Source organism: Streptopelia decaocto (assembly GCF_964273445.1).
Source record: "Streptopelia decaocto genome assembly, chromosome: 1".
Lineage (NCBI taxonomy): Eukaryota > Metazoa > Chordata > Aves > Columbiformes > Columbidae > Streptopelia > Streptopelia decaocto.
This window is the reverse complement of record NC_138663.1, coordinates 105,111,158-105,128,376: the sequence shown is the minus strand read 5'-3', so window position 1 is coordinate 105,128,376 and position 17,219 is coordinate 105,111,158. Positions and strand designations below refer to the sequence as shown.

Below are 17,219 nucleotides of genomic sequence, written 5' to 3'. Positions count from 1 at the left end.
ATCTTTACCAGACCTTATATTCTAAAGGGGCCTTTTCTGATTGTAACATTTCTTTCTTGTCGCATTCACTAGTCAGTCAAGACAGCTTTGTCTGGTTTCTTCCTTGTCTCTAATTTCTTCAATGATAGATGTGGTTGCTCTTGCCTGTCTTCTGTTGAGTAATCTTATCAGCAGAAGAATTCTGTGGTTGCAGATAGGGTGGAAGTAATGTAAACATATATGGAGTTTTGAATCGGTAAGCAGAAGCACTAGGTTACATCTTGTTTTGTATCTCCTGCTTTAGTTTATGAAGTGTGCTGTAGAAGAACTTAGTTGGTGAATGATAAAATATGCTGCTTTTGTAATTTTTTTTTTTAATGGTGTGTTCTGACCTTGCTACATAGGAGAAAACAATCTTTTACAGGGTGTTGAAAATAAGTATATAGCCTACCTGTATAATAGGCTAAGTGGGTATATATACTTGCATAGTGAATATATAAACTCTCTATATACTTAAATGTATTACTATATTTTTAACACTTTTCTTTGAACATGATATCCTATTCTTTGTTGTTGTTGTTTTAAGAAAGCTGAGTAGCATGTGATTAAGTCCACAGCAGCAGCATTTTACTTTCATTCATCAATTTTGACAAAAAGATCTAAAACGTATTGTGTTTTACAATGGAAAGTAAACTCAAACTTGTCTCTTTAAAAATGGACTTTATGAAGAGAGAATCCTAGATAATGAATTAAACTTCTTTTTTTTTTTTTTTTATTTGTCGCTGCAAGCTTCGTTACTCTACAATTAAGAAGTCTCTTCTATCTCTAACATAAAAATAGAGTTCCCATTTTCAAGTTTGCTTTTGCTTTTCAGCTTTGAGGGAATTAGTCCTTGAACGTGGCTAGGTGAAGTAGATGAAAAGAAAAATATTATTTGTATGTGCAGAAGTGTTTCCCTCTTTTCTAACCTTATTTTAGAGGTTTGTCCTTAGAGTTTGACCAAACTGAGGGTCATATGCTGAGGGAGTCATCATCCTCCGCCTGGTGATTTGACATAATAGTCTTCCATGTCTTGATTTTGTTTTCAGTGATCCTTGTAAAGTAAAATTACTATAACTTAGGGTATTGAAATGTCAAATGTAGATTGGTGCACATAAAAAAAACACCAAACCAAAACAAAAACAACCCACACGTGTATTTCATGTTTATAAAATTGCATTTTAATCTTATTTTCTTTAACGTTGCTTTTAAAAATAAACCATAAATTCTTATCTGCCCTGACTACTGCCATTGGAAGAGACAAACCAGACCAAGGCATCAATAGCAACTGTGAAGTATAGACTGAGAGAATTCTGAGGTGGTAGTAGATACAGGATATCTCATGTGAAAACAGGATAGTAGTTCTTACTGTTACAGTAGCTTTTTATCTCCTTAGACAACCCCACAGTATCACTCCAGCTTTTAGTGACACTGAGAGCTAGAATGCATAAAAGCAAGGGGAGAAAACAATCTTTGTTGTATTCAGACTTATTTTTTGATGCTTCTGCATGTGCAGCTTGAGTTTTACTTGGGTGTTTTAAAGAACAGATTCCTTGTCATCAAAAACAAGTGACAGTAACGGTGCTTCGAGTTTATTATGTATGAAGAAGCCTCCACCTCAAATGAAATAGTTATTTAAACTACTATTGAGGAATCAATTTATTCTCATTAATGTCTTCATCTCTTATTCTCATAGTTTTCTAATGGCTGATGATAAGAAAAATGTATTGGCGAGAGTGCTTCATTTCAGCATTCATATTTGCTGTAATATTTGTGAGACAGGCAGTAAACCTAACTGGTACAGGAAGTAAGTAGTTTGGGTGGTGGTTCTCAGCAAGAACTCATCTGGTGTCCAGGCTCAGTTTTTCACATTCCTTCACCTGTTCTTGGTATCTCTCATCATGAAAGGCTGTAATTTGGTTTGAAATCTGGCACTGTTGGGTAGATGCTCTTTCATGACTTTGTCCTTTCAAGCTTTGGGTGTTCACAGGAAGCCATTATTTGTTCTCTTTTTCAGTAAGTCTCTTATGTGGGACTGCGTTGGATTTCCTTTTCAGAAATATGTGATTGGGAAGTTATCTACTCTGTAAGCCATCAGCATGATGTCTGTGACAGTGCCATGACTATTTTTTTGGAAAACCTGACTAACTGAGCTTGTAATGCACAACAAAGGCTCTGCTGGTGATTGTCAGTAGAATTGTCAGTAAGATTGTCAGTAGAAAACTAGCTGAATTCTGATAAATCCCAAAGAGTCTGAATGGAATATACTTTAATCTGTAGGTGGGAGAAGGTGAATGTTATCTTTGCCATTGCTACTGGACTGGTTTTACCACTGTCCCCTTTCAGGTTCCCACTGGTAGTTGTCATGACATAGGATGTCCACTTGTATAGGTTAAAGCCCTACTCCTGAGGAAATACTGAGGTTACTCCTCTGTGGGCACCATCCAGAAGCATTTCAGCAGGGGTCTCTGAAGCTGACCTCCATAAGGATTTTTCTTTGGAACCTGTCAAATGCTTTCAGTGATGTAGGAAATGTTTCAAAGCAATTTTTTTTCCAAAAGAATGAGTGTGTAAGTCAAGAAAGTAGGCTAAATAAAGGAGTAAACATTGCATTTTCTTTTCTTTCCAAAGGGTCTTGGGTACTTCCCTTGTCTGCTTTAGGAGAAAGAGGTGATGCATCTGCTCATATTTTGAGCAAGTATGTAGCTGTATGTTTTGTGGGACTGTGGAGTCTGAGTTATTCTTGGAAGGTGTCTCAGCCTTGAGTGCACTAATAGGCTTTAGTGGCCATGCTAAACCTCACACAGGGCCTCTCCCCACCCTGCCCAGTCCAGGACCCCATGTCAGCCCCCCAGGGCTGTCAGCCCCTGCCATATTGAGGCCTCAGCAGGGTCGGTCTCCAGCTCCCCACAGCTCTGCCTGGCCATGGGCACCATGAGCCCGGGCTCACCTGTGGGCCCATGTCCCTGCCTGGCCTCAGCCCTAGTGGGGTTTCCAGGGCTGGGGCTGCTCCCACCGCCTCCCTGGTTGCTCCTGGCTGGGGCAGTGTTATGGCCCAGGCTGGCGAGGTCCTGCTTGGCTGCCCCTGAGGGGTTCCTGGCCTGTGCTATGCCCTGGGTGAAGGAGCACCACATCCTACCCCGCACAGAGCCAGGGGGATGGCTTATCCCCTCCTCACTGACACACAGGGGAGTTTGGGATTGATGACAGAAGATTGTCATAATTCAGCTCTTGCTGTATATGTGTCCTGGCTTTGTTAAAAACAAGTTTCTCTTTTAGTGAATTTGCCTGTCAGCTAAAGCTGTCATATTAGCCGCATTTTCCTGGAAAACCAGATACATGTTTTGGTAAACATAGCAATGGAATGCGAGGTTATTGATAAGCATCACAGTATCACAGTATGTTTGGGATTGGAAGGGACCTCAAAAGATCATCTAGTCCAATCCCCCTGCTGGAGCAGGAACGCCTAGGTGAGGTCGCACAGGAACATGTCCAGGTGGGTTTTGAATGTCTTCAGAGAAGGAGACTCCACAGCCTCCCTGGGCAGCCTGTTCCAGTGCTCTGTCACCCTCACTGAGAAGAAGTTTCTTCTCAAATTTAAGTGGAACCTCTTGTGTTCCAGCTTGATCCCATTACCCCTTGTCCTATCATTGTTTGCCACCGAGAAGAGCCTGGCTCCATCCTCGTGGCACTCACCCTTTATATATTTATAAACATTAATAAGGTCACCCCTCAGTCTCCTCTTCTCTAAGCTAAAGAGACCCAGCTCCCTCAGCCTTTCTTCATAAGGGAGATGCTCCACTCCCTTCATCATCTTTGTTGCCCTACGCTGGACCCTCTCCAGCAGTTCCCTGTCCTTCTTGAACTGAGGGGCCCAGAACTGGACACAATATTCCAGATGTGGTCTCACCAGGGCGGAGTAGAGGGGAAGGAGGACCTCTCTCGATCTACTAACCACTCCCCTTCTAATACACCCCAGGATGCCATTGGCCTTCCTGGCCACAAGGGCACAGTGCTGGCTCATGGTCATCCTGTTGTCCACCAGGACCCCCAGGTCCCTTTCCCCTACACTGCCCTCTAATATGTAATTTCCCAACCTATACTGGAACCTGGGGTTGTTCCTGTCCAGATGCAGGACTCTACACTTTCCGTTGTTAAATTTCATCAGGTTATTCCCTGCCCAACTTTCCAGCCTGTCCAGGTCCCGCTGGATGGCAGCACAGCCTTCTGGCGTGTCAGCCACTTCTCCCAGCTTAGTGTCATCAGTAAGCTTGCTGATAGTACACTCTATTCCCTCGTCTAAATCGTTAATGAATATATTGAATAATATTGGCCCCAGTACTGACCCCTGAGGCACTCCACTAGATACTGGCCTCCAACTAGACTCTGCACCATTGACTACCACTCTCTGGCTTCTCTCCTTAAGCCAGTTTGCAACCCACCTCACTACTCTATTGTCTAGACCACACCTCCTCAACTTAGCTGTGAGGATGCTGTGGGAGACTGTGTCAAAGGCTTTACTGAAGTCAAGATAGACCACATCCACCGCTCTGCCATCATCCGTCCACCTTGTTACATTCTCATAAAAGGCTATGAGGTTGGTCAAGCATGACTTACCCTTGGTAAAGCCATGCTGACTGCCCCTAATAACGCTCTTATCCTTGATATGCCTTGAGATGGCACCAAGGATAAGCTGTTCCATTACTTTCCCAGGGACAGAGGTGAGGCTGACCGGTCTATAATTACCTGGGTTCTCCTCCTTGCGTTTTTGAAGACTGGAGTGACATTTGCTTTCCTCCAATCCTCGGGCACCTCTCTCGTTTCCCAAGACTTGGCAAAGATGATGGAGAGCGGCCCAGCAATGACTTCAGCCAGCTCCCTCAGCACCCGCGGGTGCATCCCATCTAGACCCATGGATTTATGGATGTCCAGACTATTTAATTGCTCCCTAACCCAGTCCTCATTGACTAAAGCAAACTCCTCCATTGACCTGGCTTCATTCGGGGTCTCAGGGTTACAGGGCTCCCCAGGACAGCCTTCAGCAGAGTAGACAGAGACAAAGAAGGCATTCAGTAACTCTGCCTTCTCTGTATCTTCTGCCACCAGGGCACCCACCCCATTCATCAGTGGGCCTACGTTGCCTCTGGTATTAGTTTTATCTGCTATGTATTTGAAAAAGTTCTTTTTGCTGTCCTTGACCCCTCTAATGCATGGATGGACATCTCGCAAGAGGGGCAATGAGAAACAGGTGACCACAAAACTGACCAACGGAGTATAACATCCCATTCATGTGAATACTTCATATGAAAGTGGGAGATCATGAGGATCTTGTCCCCTTTTTCTTAATGGCCGACATTAGGAGAGGACCTTGCTCCTCAGTCCCTGTGAACTGAGGCTTAGTCACAGCCTGAATCCAGCTCTGGTTGGCTGCAGAGTCTAATCCAGGACTTTGGGGGGGCGGCTCTGCAGTTGCTGGGACTTTCAAGATTGGTTTTGTATATTTTGTATTATTTTCTCTATTCTTATTAGTAACATTAGTAAAACATTGTTAATTTTTCCAACTCTCTTCTCTCTGTCCTTCTTTCCCTCCCGATTGCCTGTCCTGAGTGGGAAGGGGGGAGGGGGGGCTGAAGGGGGAAGTGGGGAGAGAGGAGGTTAACAATACATCTGCCAGGGTTTTATTGTCACCCGGCAATCAAAACCTCGACAATATGGTGGTTCCTCAATAAATAAATAATTAAAGAAGCCATTGCTCATCAGTACTCTGTTTCAAGAAAACCCTTTCTTAGAGAAAATATAGAAGAGAAACGCTATCAGGGCTTAATCTTTGCTGCAGAACAACTTGTATCTCAAGTGTTTCTGATCACCAAATGCCTCTTGCTCTAGGTTAGGAGTATTTTTATTTCAAATGTAAGCTGTTCAATATCTAAAGACTTAAGTGCAAGTGAATACAGTAAGCAGCTACTAATACAGTCTTTTGGTACAAAGGAGCCATCCCTTCGGCAGTTTGGGCTTACTGGGATGGCCAGAGGCACGACCTGAGACACCTTCCCAGAGCAGCAGCCCCATTCCTTGTGCTGAGCCATTTGCAAACCAAGGGGGTTATTTAGCCATGCAGAGATTGATAACATTTTAAAACTGAAAATGTGTTTGCATTTCATTTGCCAGCTCAGTGTCATATATGAATTGTGCTTGAATTTCAGTCCGGTAGTGTCAAAAGCAAGTCACAAAACCAACACATTTTTTAAAGACCGAAAGGAGCAGGGGGAACTGACTCCTCCTGTCTTCTCTGTTTTAGCTTTCCAATACCCCTCTGTGTCTCATATACCCTGAAATCTAACAAAAATTAACTGACAAACTCCTCTGTGTGTGTATGGATACAAATGGTAGAGAAGTTAGATTATTCTGGATGATTTTTTTTTTTTTTTTCCTAATAACTGAAATGTGCACCGAGATAGCTGCTTGCAGTTTCAGGATTCAAGAATTTGAATGTAGAATGAAATCTTTAACTCAGAAATATGCTTTTAAGGTGGTTTTCTTTTTTCTTGTTTCTCAGTTCATAGTGGTCTAAACAAGATTTTAAAAGCTATCCGGTGATCTTGAGGATCTCAAATTGCATGTAGGTTGAGTAAAGCTGTTAAAAATTAGGGCAGAGTTGCTCTTTGTGGAGCTAATACTATATTTTCTATAATTAGATTTATTCTGGTAATTTTTTTGTGAAGCAGTCAAAAGCTCTGCTTTTTCATGCTGTACTTCTCAATATATTTTGAAAGAAAATTAGTGCAATGATTAAATTTATAGTACAAATACCTTTTTTGGTTATGCTCTGAAATGAATAAAAGAAAGTCAATCTTTGGAAGAAGGCATTCTGTTCTATTTGAAAGCATGCTGTGTTATGCTGGGCATCGTTATGATGTGAATATTACATTTATTATGTAATGGAATCTTGTCTTTTAGATTCAAAGAATATTAAAAAAGAGAAAGATGGAAAGAATCAGCAGGCAAACAACACGTCTTTAAAAAGTGGTAGGTATTGCAGATATCAGGTTATTAGTTAAGGTACCCTAAAAGCGTGTATTCAGATTGTACTGTCTCCTGAAGCGTTTTCGCAATCTCTTTGGCTATTTACCATTGCTTTTGTGTAACTCTGTTGAGAAAGTATGTTTTGGCATAGGAAATGATGGTTGAAACTGCTTGACTGGAGCCTGATAGTTTTAAGAGCTAAAACAGGTACTCTTTGTATAAATAATCAAAGACACTGTGTAAACGTGTGGTTTTTGTGGTTTTTTTTTTTTTTTTTTTTAGATCGTTTACTGATTTGTGTGTTCTTCTGATCATGTTTTATATTTCCCACTTTCATACGTTTTCTGCCCTGGTTGTCTTCTGTTCCCTTAATTTGTTCGCTGTTGCTTAAGAAAGGCTTTTCAGTTTTATAGCCTGAGCTTTTAGTATTGCTAATGGGATTAAATTGCCTGGGATTCTAATTTTACTTAATCTGTTTTCAAATAATGTTTGTGTTTATAATAAACCGCGGAAACTACATGCTTGCCAGAAATGATCAAGCCTCTTATCAAACCTCTCCTATCTAGTAGGCAGCCTCTTACTATCCTCAGCAGTTGCCACAGGGCAGTGTAACATGGGTTTCCTAGCAATTTAGCCTTTGTGAGGTGCAGCGAGAGGGCAGCAGCATCCTTACATACACTTAGTATGTTCAGGTTGCTTGAATTTGGGGCAGTAAGAAATGTCATGAATACTAGTGACTCAGAAAATCTCAGGAGTCCTTAGTTAATTTTTGATAAGATATCCCTAGGTTACTTAAACTCTTGGTCTGCTTACATTTCTGTGCCCTCTGACTCCTAATAGATGGTCTGGTTCAGAGCTTTGCTTGGCTATTAGCAGAGATGTTCCTTACAAGTAGTGTAGTTGCTGAGCGAACATGCTGAGATACTATTAATAACATGTTAATTGGGTAGTTGAGGTGATGATGACTTTGCATACAGGATACGATACCGTTACCACCAGCCATACTACAGCCTTCTGCTGTTATATTTGCCCAGTTTAATTATTCCATTTCTTGGGATCCTAGCAGTCATCTTTCTTATTCTTCCCTGTTCCTCTGAGACAGGAGAGGAAGTGTATTTGTGTCTTATTTTCTCTCTTCTGCAGTGTAAGAGGAGCTCCAGTCAAACTGGCCTCAGCATGTCTGTGTTTTAAAATCATGTTGTCTGACATGACAGACGGAGCCCCATAAGACACCCTCTACCAGCAAAGTGCTTCTCATATGTAGATAAGATAACCATATTTCATGACTCACTGGGGAATGTCTCTGCCTCCTTCTGCAGTGGAGAGCAAAGTGTTGAAAAAGCTTTGTGAAGAAGCAGTGCTAAACAGGCAAGCCTCATTCTGTCATGTGTTCTTCCACTTTGGACTATGCTATTGATCTACTGTCTGAGCACTGAATTTACTCATGAAATCCAGACTCAGCTCTGCTAAACACCTAGAGAGGAGTGCCTTGCTCAAGATCATGCAAAATCTCCGATTTTCTATGGATGAGATGATAATTTTTATCCTGTGTTGTTGCTTGTTAGTAGCAAGGAAGAAGAGAGAACCTCCTGGTGCCAGATGAAGAAAGACGCCTTATGATGCTTTGGGCTAACATCCAGGAAATCTCCAGAGTTTTCAGGGGGATGTGTGATAGGAAAAGTTGAAGAGGGGAGATAACAGAGGTGTGAGAGGAACAGGTGAAAAAATAAAGTAGGTGGGGAAAGACAGGAGGAGGAGAAAATTCTAATTGAATTATTGCAACATACGGAAGGAGGTACAAGTTATAAACCAGGATATGAAATATGTTACACTTAAACTACTATGTTTGCAAGAGTATGTAAACCAAAATTAAAAAGAAACATCATCTTTGATGAAGAGAGGTGGTGGCATGAAGACTAGAAATGATGAATCTGTGTCAGAAGTCTCAAATGTCTGCCAAGGGAACCTGGTGATGAGATGAGAAGACATTAGTTGCTCTGTCTGCTTAAACAGTGTTTAGACTGTGGTGATACTGTATTAAACTAGCCTAAATAAACCAGAACCTTAAACTCTACCTATATACAGGCAACACTTAAATCATAGTTTTAATCTTCCATTTAAATTTTGTAACATTTTGACTTAAACTAAACTGAAGCATTATGTACAGTAGAAGACAGGGAGCACTTCAGCAAACTAGGTGTTCACATATTCATGGGAGCAGATGGGACGTCTCCAAGGGTGCTGAGGTAGTTGACTGATGTCACCGTGAGACTTCTCTCGCATTTTGGAGAGATCACAGTGATTGGGGAAGTTTCATGATGGCTGGAAAAGAACAAACAGTATGCTCAGTGTCAAGAAGGACAAGAAGGGAGCACCTGGGGAGTTACAGGCTGGCCTGCCTGACCTTGGTCTTCAGGAAGACTGTGGAGAAAATCCTTCTGGAAGCCATTTTCAAGTGAGTAAAGGACAACGATGTGGTTAGTAACAGCTGAGATGGGTTTGCCAAGTGTGAACCATGTGTGACTGATTGCCTTTTGTGATAACTGATTCTGTAAACAAGGGGAGAACAGTGGATGTTGTCTGTCTCGAGGTTAGTGAGGCTTTCTGTACAGTTTCTGTAATGTCCTTTCAACAAAAATGGTGAGATGTGGTTTGAGTAGGTGGATGGAAAGTTGACTGGACTGCCAGACACAAAGGTTTTTGACCAGCAGCACAAAGTCCCCCTGGCAGCTGGTGGCTAGTGGCATTTCTCAGAGGTCACTGCTAGTCCTGATGCTGTTTTATGCCTTACTGACAGACAGGGATGACTGGACAGAACACACTGTCAGCTGGTTTGTGGGCAACGTCTAACTGGGAGGAGTAGCTGGTAGGCTGGAAGACAGGGCTGCTCTTCAGATAGACCTCCCATGCTAGAGGAACGGGCTGACAGAAAGCCTGTAAGACGCAAAAGTGAATGGGGAGTCCCGCAGCCAGGCAGAGGGGAGCCCTGGCGCAGGCCAGGAGGGAGCTGGCTGCCTGGAAAGCCATTTGGCAGGAAAGGCCCCTGTCGTGTCAGGCAGCGAGCTGAGCGTGGGCCAGCAGTGTGCTCTTGTGGTGAAAGACGTCAACTGCACGCTGTAGGCAGCGGGCTGAGAGAAGGGATTTGCTGCTTTTGGGTATTTGTGAGACCGTATCTGGAGTACTGTGTTCAATTCAGAGCTCCCCAGTGCAAGGAGGATGCTGCTATACTGGAGCAAGCTGGCTTGCAGTCCACTAAAAAAAATTAAGGAGCCGGAGTGCAAGATGTAAGCAGAAAACTGGTATTCAAACAAGAAAAATTATTTCTTCAGCCAAAATAAGAGAAAGCTTATGGAAGATCATCTTGCTGTCTTCAATTACTTGACAGGTGGCTGTAGAGGGGACAGAGTCCTCTCACAGGTGCGGTGGAAGGATGAGAAGCAACATACTGTCTGGATCACAAGAAATTCCTGCTTGATGGAGGGGAAAAAAGTCTTCACATTGAGGATGATGGAACCGTGGAGGAGCAGGAGGCTCAGCTAGAGGCCTCCTGAGGACCCTTTTAGCTTGAGTTACTTTGTGATTGACAGGCTTGACAAGAAGACATAAGGTATTGATACAGCACTGGAGAGAACATCAAGGGTTGTTGACCCATGGGTTATTGCCACTAATGCAAGCAACTATGGCATAAACTTCTTTCTTCCATTTTTCCATTAGTCAGGCTGCTTGCCCATGCTGGTTGTCTTGGATCACTGTTTTAGAGTCTCACTCCTGTGTTGATTACAAACTGTTGAATTTTTTTACAAAAGGTCCTAGTTACCATCCGATGTGGCTTGTTTTTTTTTGTTTGTTTGTTTCTTGTTTCCATTATATGCTGGTTTGTTCTTCAGTGTAAAAAAAAAAACAACCTTTCTCTCTCTAGTTTTCACTTTGCTGGTGGGTTATGAAGTTGTGCTTGTTGCATAATGGATTTTTCTTAAGCTGTTTAATTCAGCCTGCAGGTTTGAGTGGGAAGAGAAATGCATGTTAAATCATTTAGTGTGAGCTAGTTTTCTTAAGGATTTCTGTTTCTCAGAAGTTGCGTGTTTTCAGGGGCTTTAGAATTAGAAATACATATAAAACAACTGCTTCTTTACCTGTGCACACTGAGAATACAGAGAAGCTTTTAGTGTAGAGATTTTTTTCAATGTGGTTATCTTCCTGACATGCATCTTACATCTTGCAAACATACATTCATCTTCTATTTCTATGACTGCAGTAATTAAGTGATAATTAGTACCGTCTCTGAGAGCGTAGCTTTAATTTAATACAGCGTATCTTCACAGGTGGAGAGGTTCTATTTTAAACTTCAGGTCATTTCTGCTTGATGAAAGATGTTTTGATAGCCAGGATTTAAAGCAAAGAGCCAGGTAATATTTTCCTCTTGGCTTTATCTGCAGTGGGCTTCTTGTGTTACCTTACATGTCTTTCTAATGAATGTTCCCTGGAAAAAAACAAACGAACAAACAAAACTGTTTGTTTCCCTGTGTACTTTTGGGTCACGCCACCAGATTTACAGTGCTATTATAACAATTGAGATAATTTGGTAAGTGCTGGTATATGGAGATAATTTTTTCAGAGGAGGTGAACAGGGACTTTTTCCAGTGGAAGGTGCTGTCTCTGAAGTGTCTACATTTACACAGTCCTTAACACAGCGAGGCTCTGATTCACAGTTACAGCTTTTACATCATGTTAGATCTGAGAAAGCTGGGATGTAGCTAACATTTTCTTTTTGCTAGTTTTAATTTTATTGAATGTGGTACTTTAAAGTTTATTAATGTAAATTCTGATTAAAAGGTTGTGGGTTTGTTTGTTTGTTTGTTTGTTTTTTGTTTTTTGGGGTTTTTTTGGGTAAATCAGAAGTCACCCTGAAGTGGCTACTTTATTATTAGACTCAAAAAAGAATTCTTATAGGATGAAGCTTTGCTAGCAGTTCATAATATTTAATTTTTGCAGCCTCCTTGGCCTGTCAATGAACAGAGTAACAAATCTGGAGGCTACTTCCTGAAGAAAGCTTTGAAGAGCCATTTCCTGAGCATGCCTTCCTGAAATACAAATATCTAACATATGCTTAAGTTAATGTACCCTGCCTTTTGTGCGTAATACAAAATCGATGTAACTGTTTAAATGTGTGAATAAAATTTTCATTCCAAAATAGGCGGGCTTCCAAGATGCTGTATAGAAACGTCTTTGTTACCAGCCTACATACAATCTAAACCACCAAATGAACATCTTGTGGGATTTTACTGACTTGTTACGTAGCTGACAACTGCATGCCCTCTGCAGAGACAAGGGACAAATCACACAGACCCTTTTGAGTTTGTTATGCCAAAGAAACAGGATCTCCGCAGCCCAGGGGGCAGTTCTTTTCTGAGAACTGTATGTTTTCAACAAAATTCTGTGCTGATGCAGGCAGACTCCAGGTTGGAGCCACGTCATGTCTTTCAGAGAAGCCGTGTGTGAGTGCTGGAAGATGCTGCCACTTTCTGGTTGTTTCTTTGCTTCCCCTCTCTCCTGAAAATTTCAGAGATGTGTTTAACTGTGCTCAGTGGCATTTTTGGAAGAATTACTGATAAATCCGGTGCAGTGTCTGTCACTGCCATGGATTTTGCTATAGGCCATGTGAGCGGCTGTTGCTGAGCCGCTTGGTGGCATCACTGCATCATTTTGGCGTTCATTGGTGATTTGCTCTTCAGCAACATCAGAACAATGCCAGCTGACCAAACAAGAAAAATAAGCAAAAGATCTCACTCTAGAAAATTTAGAAACAAAAACATCAGCTGTGCCATTGTGCCTCTTGTGCTTTATGTTAATTTAAGTAATGCTTGCTTGTATCTTCAATGTTGGTACTTCATACTGTTCCATTCATGGAAAACCTGATAACACTGATTAAATCAAATGCAGAATACACTCACTCATGCATATAAACAATGCCAAAGTTAACACGAAAAAATACCACCATGCTGTTGCTGAACATTGCCATAATACTTACCCTACAAAGATAACACTTTGTCAGACTTCAGATTAAAAGAGGTGAAGATGCAGTTGGAAGGCTGTGCCAATTCTTTTGCTTTCTAGTGGAGGGATAGTATTCTCAACATACATTTTAACAGAATCTACATGTCTGTGTTTTTCAACATACACCATCTCAGTACTCCTGTGAAACTGTCATATCGGTCCTGCTGTTAAGGGAGCTGAGATACAGAAAGGCTAATGTGATTTGTGCAAGGAGGGTTGGGAGGTCCTTATGCGGAGAATTGAATGTAGATTTCCTGACTTGTATCTTTTTATGTGGAGCACAAAAAAACCCCAACAATTTTGGGGAGGTTTATATTGATTTTATATATTGTGTGATTGCCCCTATAAATTAATGGTACTCTCAAAGCTGCTTGGAGGATTTTGTGTTTTTCAGAGGTGGAGTTTTTATATTAGAGTAATTGTGTTCTTGAACAAAAAAAATCTATAAGATTATAAGATAGTTGTTTTCGTTTTTTTTTCTGTTCCTCTCTTTTCCCAACCTGCCCTTTAAATTCCCTTTAAAAACTGCCTTTTTTTTTTTTTTTTTTATCTTATGTCTTCCAGAACAGTTTAATTGGGATGATTATCTGAAAGAGACTGAATCAGTAGCTGCCCCCCTACATTGTTTCAGACAGGTATGCCAGATACTATTTTGCAAGTGTGTGTGTATGTATACATGTTACAGTGTGATCCTAGAGCAACTTTTATGTTTAGACTGCTTGCAAACTTCCTGTTTGACTTCTTTTGATCTCTAGTTATCAGTAGCTTACAGTTTTGACAGATTGTAGCTACTGAAGTTTTTCATTCCTGGTTTTCACCTCAAGCCAAACTTGGAGGGTTTAATTTAAATGTAGCTTTGATTTTGTTTTCCTTTTTTTTTTTTTTAAAAAAAAAAAAAAAAAGACTAGTTAATGAAAACAGTCCTATCAGAGTTGAAAAATATTTTCTACTTTTCTCAGTAATATTAGAGTGGTTTTAGTGAGAATTAAAATTTGCCTAATCGTCAGAGGAGCTTTTCTCCTGTCCCTTTTCTGAAAGAGTTTTTTCAGTTCTGGCTAGCTACAAGATGTATGTGTGTGTGAGTAGTAGAGTTTATTCACCACTTCTTTTCTGGATTGCTCAGATTTGTTTAATTTTGTCTCTTTTTGAGCAGGGTGCTTTTTACTAAGGGATAACAGACATTGAAGTTAAAAACAAAACAAAAACAAACAAAAAAATCAAGGGGAGTATGTGGGAATACAAAGGAAATACTGGATTTATAATTAAGGGTGTTTAATGTGCTATTTTATATTTTGCATTGTACTCTTCAAGTTTCATTCCCTCACACCTTATGGTTTGGTATTTGTTTGCAGATGCAGTTTAAATCTACCATCTTGTGTGAGCTAATGACCATATTCTGTAGAGAGAGCCGAGGCCAGTATTTTCCCATGTTGAGGAGTATCTTAGCTGTGTAAAGTTACATAGGATGAGTTTTGGTCAGTATGCCTTCACCGTGTTAGGAAGACACATGCTGAAAGAATTGGATAGTTCAGGCTGATAGAACTGTAATAGCATTGCATGTCTAGTTTAGTGGATTTGACATGTTCAGAAAAGTATTTTCTAGGGTTTGTGGCAGTGCTCTAAATGATACTGATCTCCAGTGGGGACCAAAGAAAAAGAAACACATACGGAATAGTCTTGAGGAAGAAAGGAACTGTCACTTAGTGAATCTGAAGCAGTTGCAGGAATGGAGAACAGGGAGAGAGAAATACAAGTGGTAGCGTTTCCTTGTACTTGCTCATAAATCTCAGCTTGCTCCTTGGAGATGAGGCTAAAGGACAAAGAGCCCGTCACACGCTGCTTTCCGTGAGAGATGGCCAAGAACAGTAGTGCCCATGGCTCTCTTTGGGTGGAGCTTCAAAAATTAATTCTGCAGTATTTTTCCGTAGTGCATACTAGCACAAAACAGAGATCCCAAACTCTACGTGAGTAGAGGCAGAGGGCAATACCGTATCCCTTGCTCAGTCTGAGGTTAATGCCGTATTCAAAAACCATAGACAACCATGACCATCCTGAGAGATGTAGCTACTGCAGGAAACTCCTTAGAAGCCTTTCCTCGTGCCTTTCTTGCATCTTCCTCTGCCATACTAATGCTCAAGGAGAGCAAACTGAACAACGGGGTAACACCTTAAATAAAGGCGCTTAAGTGACAAGCGTTGACTGAGATAGATGAATCCAAGTGACCTGGATTGCCCAAGGAGTGTGTGAGTTGGAAAGAAGAGCTTCAATTTCTGTGCACAGCAAATTTCAAAACTATTTGCATATGCAGACTTTCAGTTTTTCTAAGAGTTGACCTTTTAAGTATTATAGAAAGTGATACGCAGTGTTAATTTGTGCAGAGCTAGCTCCACTCACCATGTGTTTGGAGATTTTGGAAACTAAACTGCCTGAGCTTTGTGTAGGACTAATTTGACTTTTATTGGGTTACACATGAATTGTATGTGTCATTATTACTCTGTGTAATTCAAAGAAATACACTGCTCTAGCCAGCCAGCAAACAAAACAGCAGAGAGAAGCTTAATTTGACAATTATATCTAGAATTTGTGACTTGTGGGAATTCTACAAAGTTTAAATTTTGTAGTAATTAAAAATGACCTGGGGAGCAATAAATTAAAGCCTCTACCATAAATTAAGATACAGGCACAAACAGATAATGGCAATTGATTAAAGTATTTATCTTAATTTAGAAGGTGTTTTATCCGTTGCTCTAAGTTGCTTTTAATTACTACTTAAAATTACAATGGATTTCACATCCCTTTCTCTCACCCTGAAACTTTTTTCCAAGCAGTTGAAAATTTTAAATAAAAAAACTCAGCCCCTTGTGGTTTGAACAGAGTTTAAAAGGCTGTTACTGAGTTGAGTTTGTTATTTTGCTGCAAGTAAGGACTGGCATGGAGGAGTTACTTTTTAGTAGAATGCCTTGAATTGTTGGTATTTAAACAAGCTCACCTTTTCTACAAACAAATAAACAAACTCCCCAACTTCTCAATTTCAGTTGCCTTTCATGGCTGTAGAAAATAACAGCTTGACAAGCAGTACCCTGAAATTGAATTGCCCTTTAATATGCTCAGGCTCCTTTTTTAGATAGCCTGCTGTCTGGATGCAGCACTGGCAGATGCTAATCTCAGCGTTCACTGAATATTGCTCCCCTCTTGTTTTATTTAGGCCTGGGCTCCTCCAGGACACCTACTGTCGATCTAAGGTGTGTTGCAAATAATGCACCTGTGCATCATAGAAAGTAGAGCAAGATGTATTTTAAAAGTTTTAATGTCGTGGAGGCAAAGTACCATTAGCACTTGTTGCAGTAGCAGATTTCTTCAGCCTTTCCCTTTGTACCCAGACAGAGAAGTGCTCCCTGACCTCGTCAGGCAGGCAGAAGGGACGTAAGAATCTTGTGAGCGTGAAAGCTTGTGGTTTTGGTTGTTCTACCTGCCTCCTGTATTAGGAATCATATTGCACTGGTGAGGCTGCATCTTGAGCCCTGTGTTCAGTTTTGGGCCCCTCGCTACAGGAAACATTGTGGTCCTTGGAGAGAGGTCAGAGAAGGGCAACGAAGCTGGTGAGGGGTCTGGAGCACAAGTCTGATGAGGAGCAGCTGAGGGAACTGGGGCTGTTCAGTCTGGAGAAAAGGAGGCTGAGGGGAGACCTGATCGCTCTCTACAACTACCTGAAAGGAGGTTGTAGCATGGAGGCGGTTGGTCTCTTCTCCCAGGTAGCAAGTGATAGGATGAGAGGAAATGGCCTCAAGTTGTGCCAGGGGAGGTTTAGATTGGATATGAAGAAAAACTTCTTCACAGAAAAGGTTGTCAGGCACTGGGACAGGCTGCCCAGGGAAGTGGCAGAGTTGCGATCCCTGGAGATGTTCAAATGGCATGTACATGAGGTTCTTAGGGACATAGTTTAGTGCTAGAGTTAGTTTATGGTTGGACTCCTGACAGTCTTGTCCAACCAAAATGATTCTATGTATGGGTTAGCTACTGGCTTTAAAAGTCGTGGGAAAGACTGCCTACAGTTGTCTGCATCTGTGTTTTAGAGCAGCTTTGTACTGGAAGAGTTGCAGAAAAGGGCTTACAGGGTGACAGGA

General features: G+C 41.3%; 1 protein-coding gene across 7 annotated transcripts in view; it reads left to right on the top strand.

The window, feature by feature from the left end:
• Window positions 1-17,219, top strand: part of SCML2 (Scm polycomb group protein like 2) — a 77,074-nt gene that overhangs the window by 15,790 nt on the left and 44,065 nt on the right. For 4 of the 7 annotated variants that reach the window (XM_082070478.1, XM_082070475.1, XM_082070473.1 and 1 more), the window contains exons 3-4: window positions 6,976-7,044; window positions 13,660-13,730. In XM_082070478.1, the coding sequence (XP_081926604.1) occupies window positions 6,976-7,044; window positions 13,660-13,730 (140 nt within the window). Of the gene's footprint in view, window positions 1-2,649; window positions 2,689-6,975; window positions 7,045-11,363; window positions 11,448-13,659; window positions 13,731-17,219 lie in introns of all 7 variants that reach the window. The other 3 variants (XM_082070479.1, XM_082070476.1, XM_082070477.1) reach the window with 3 other exon arrangements.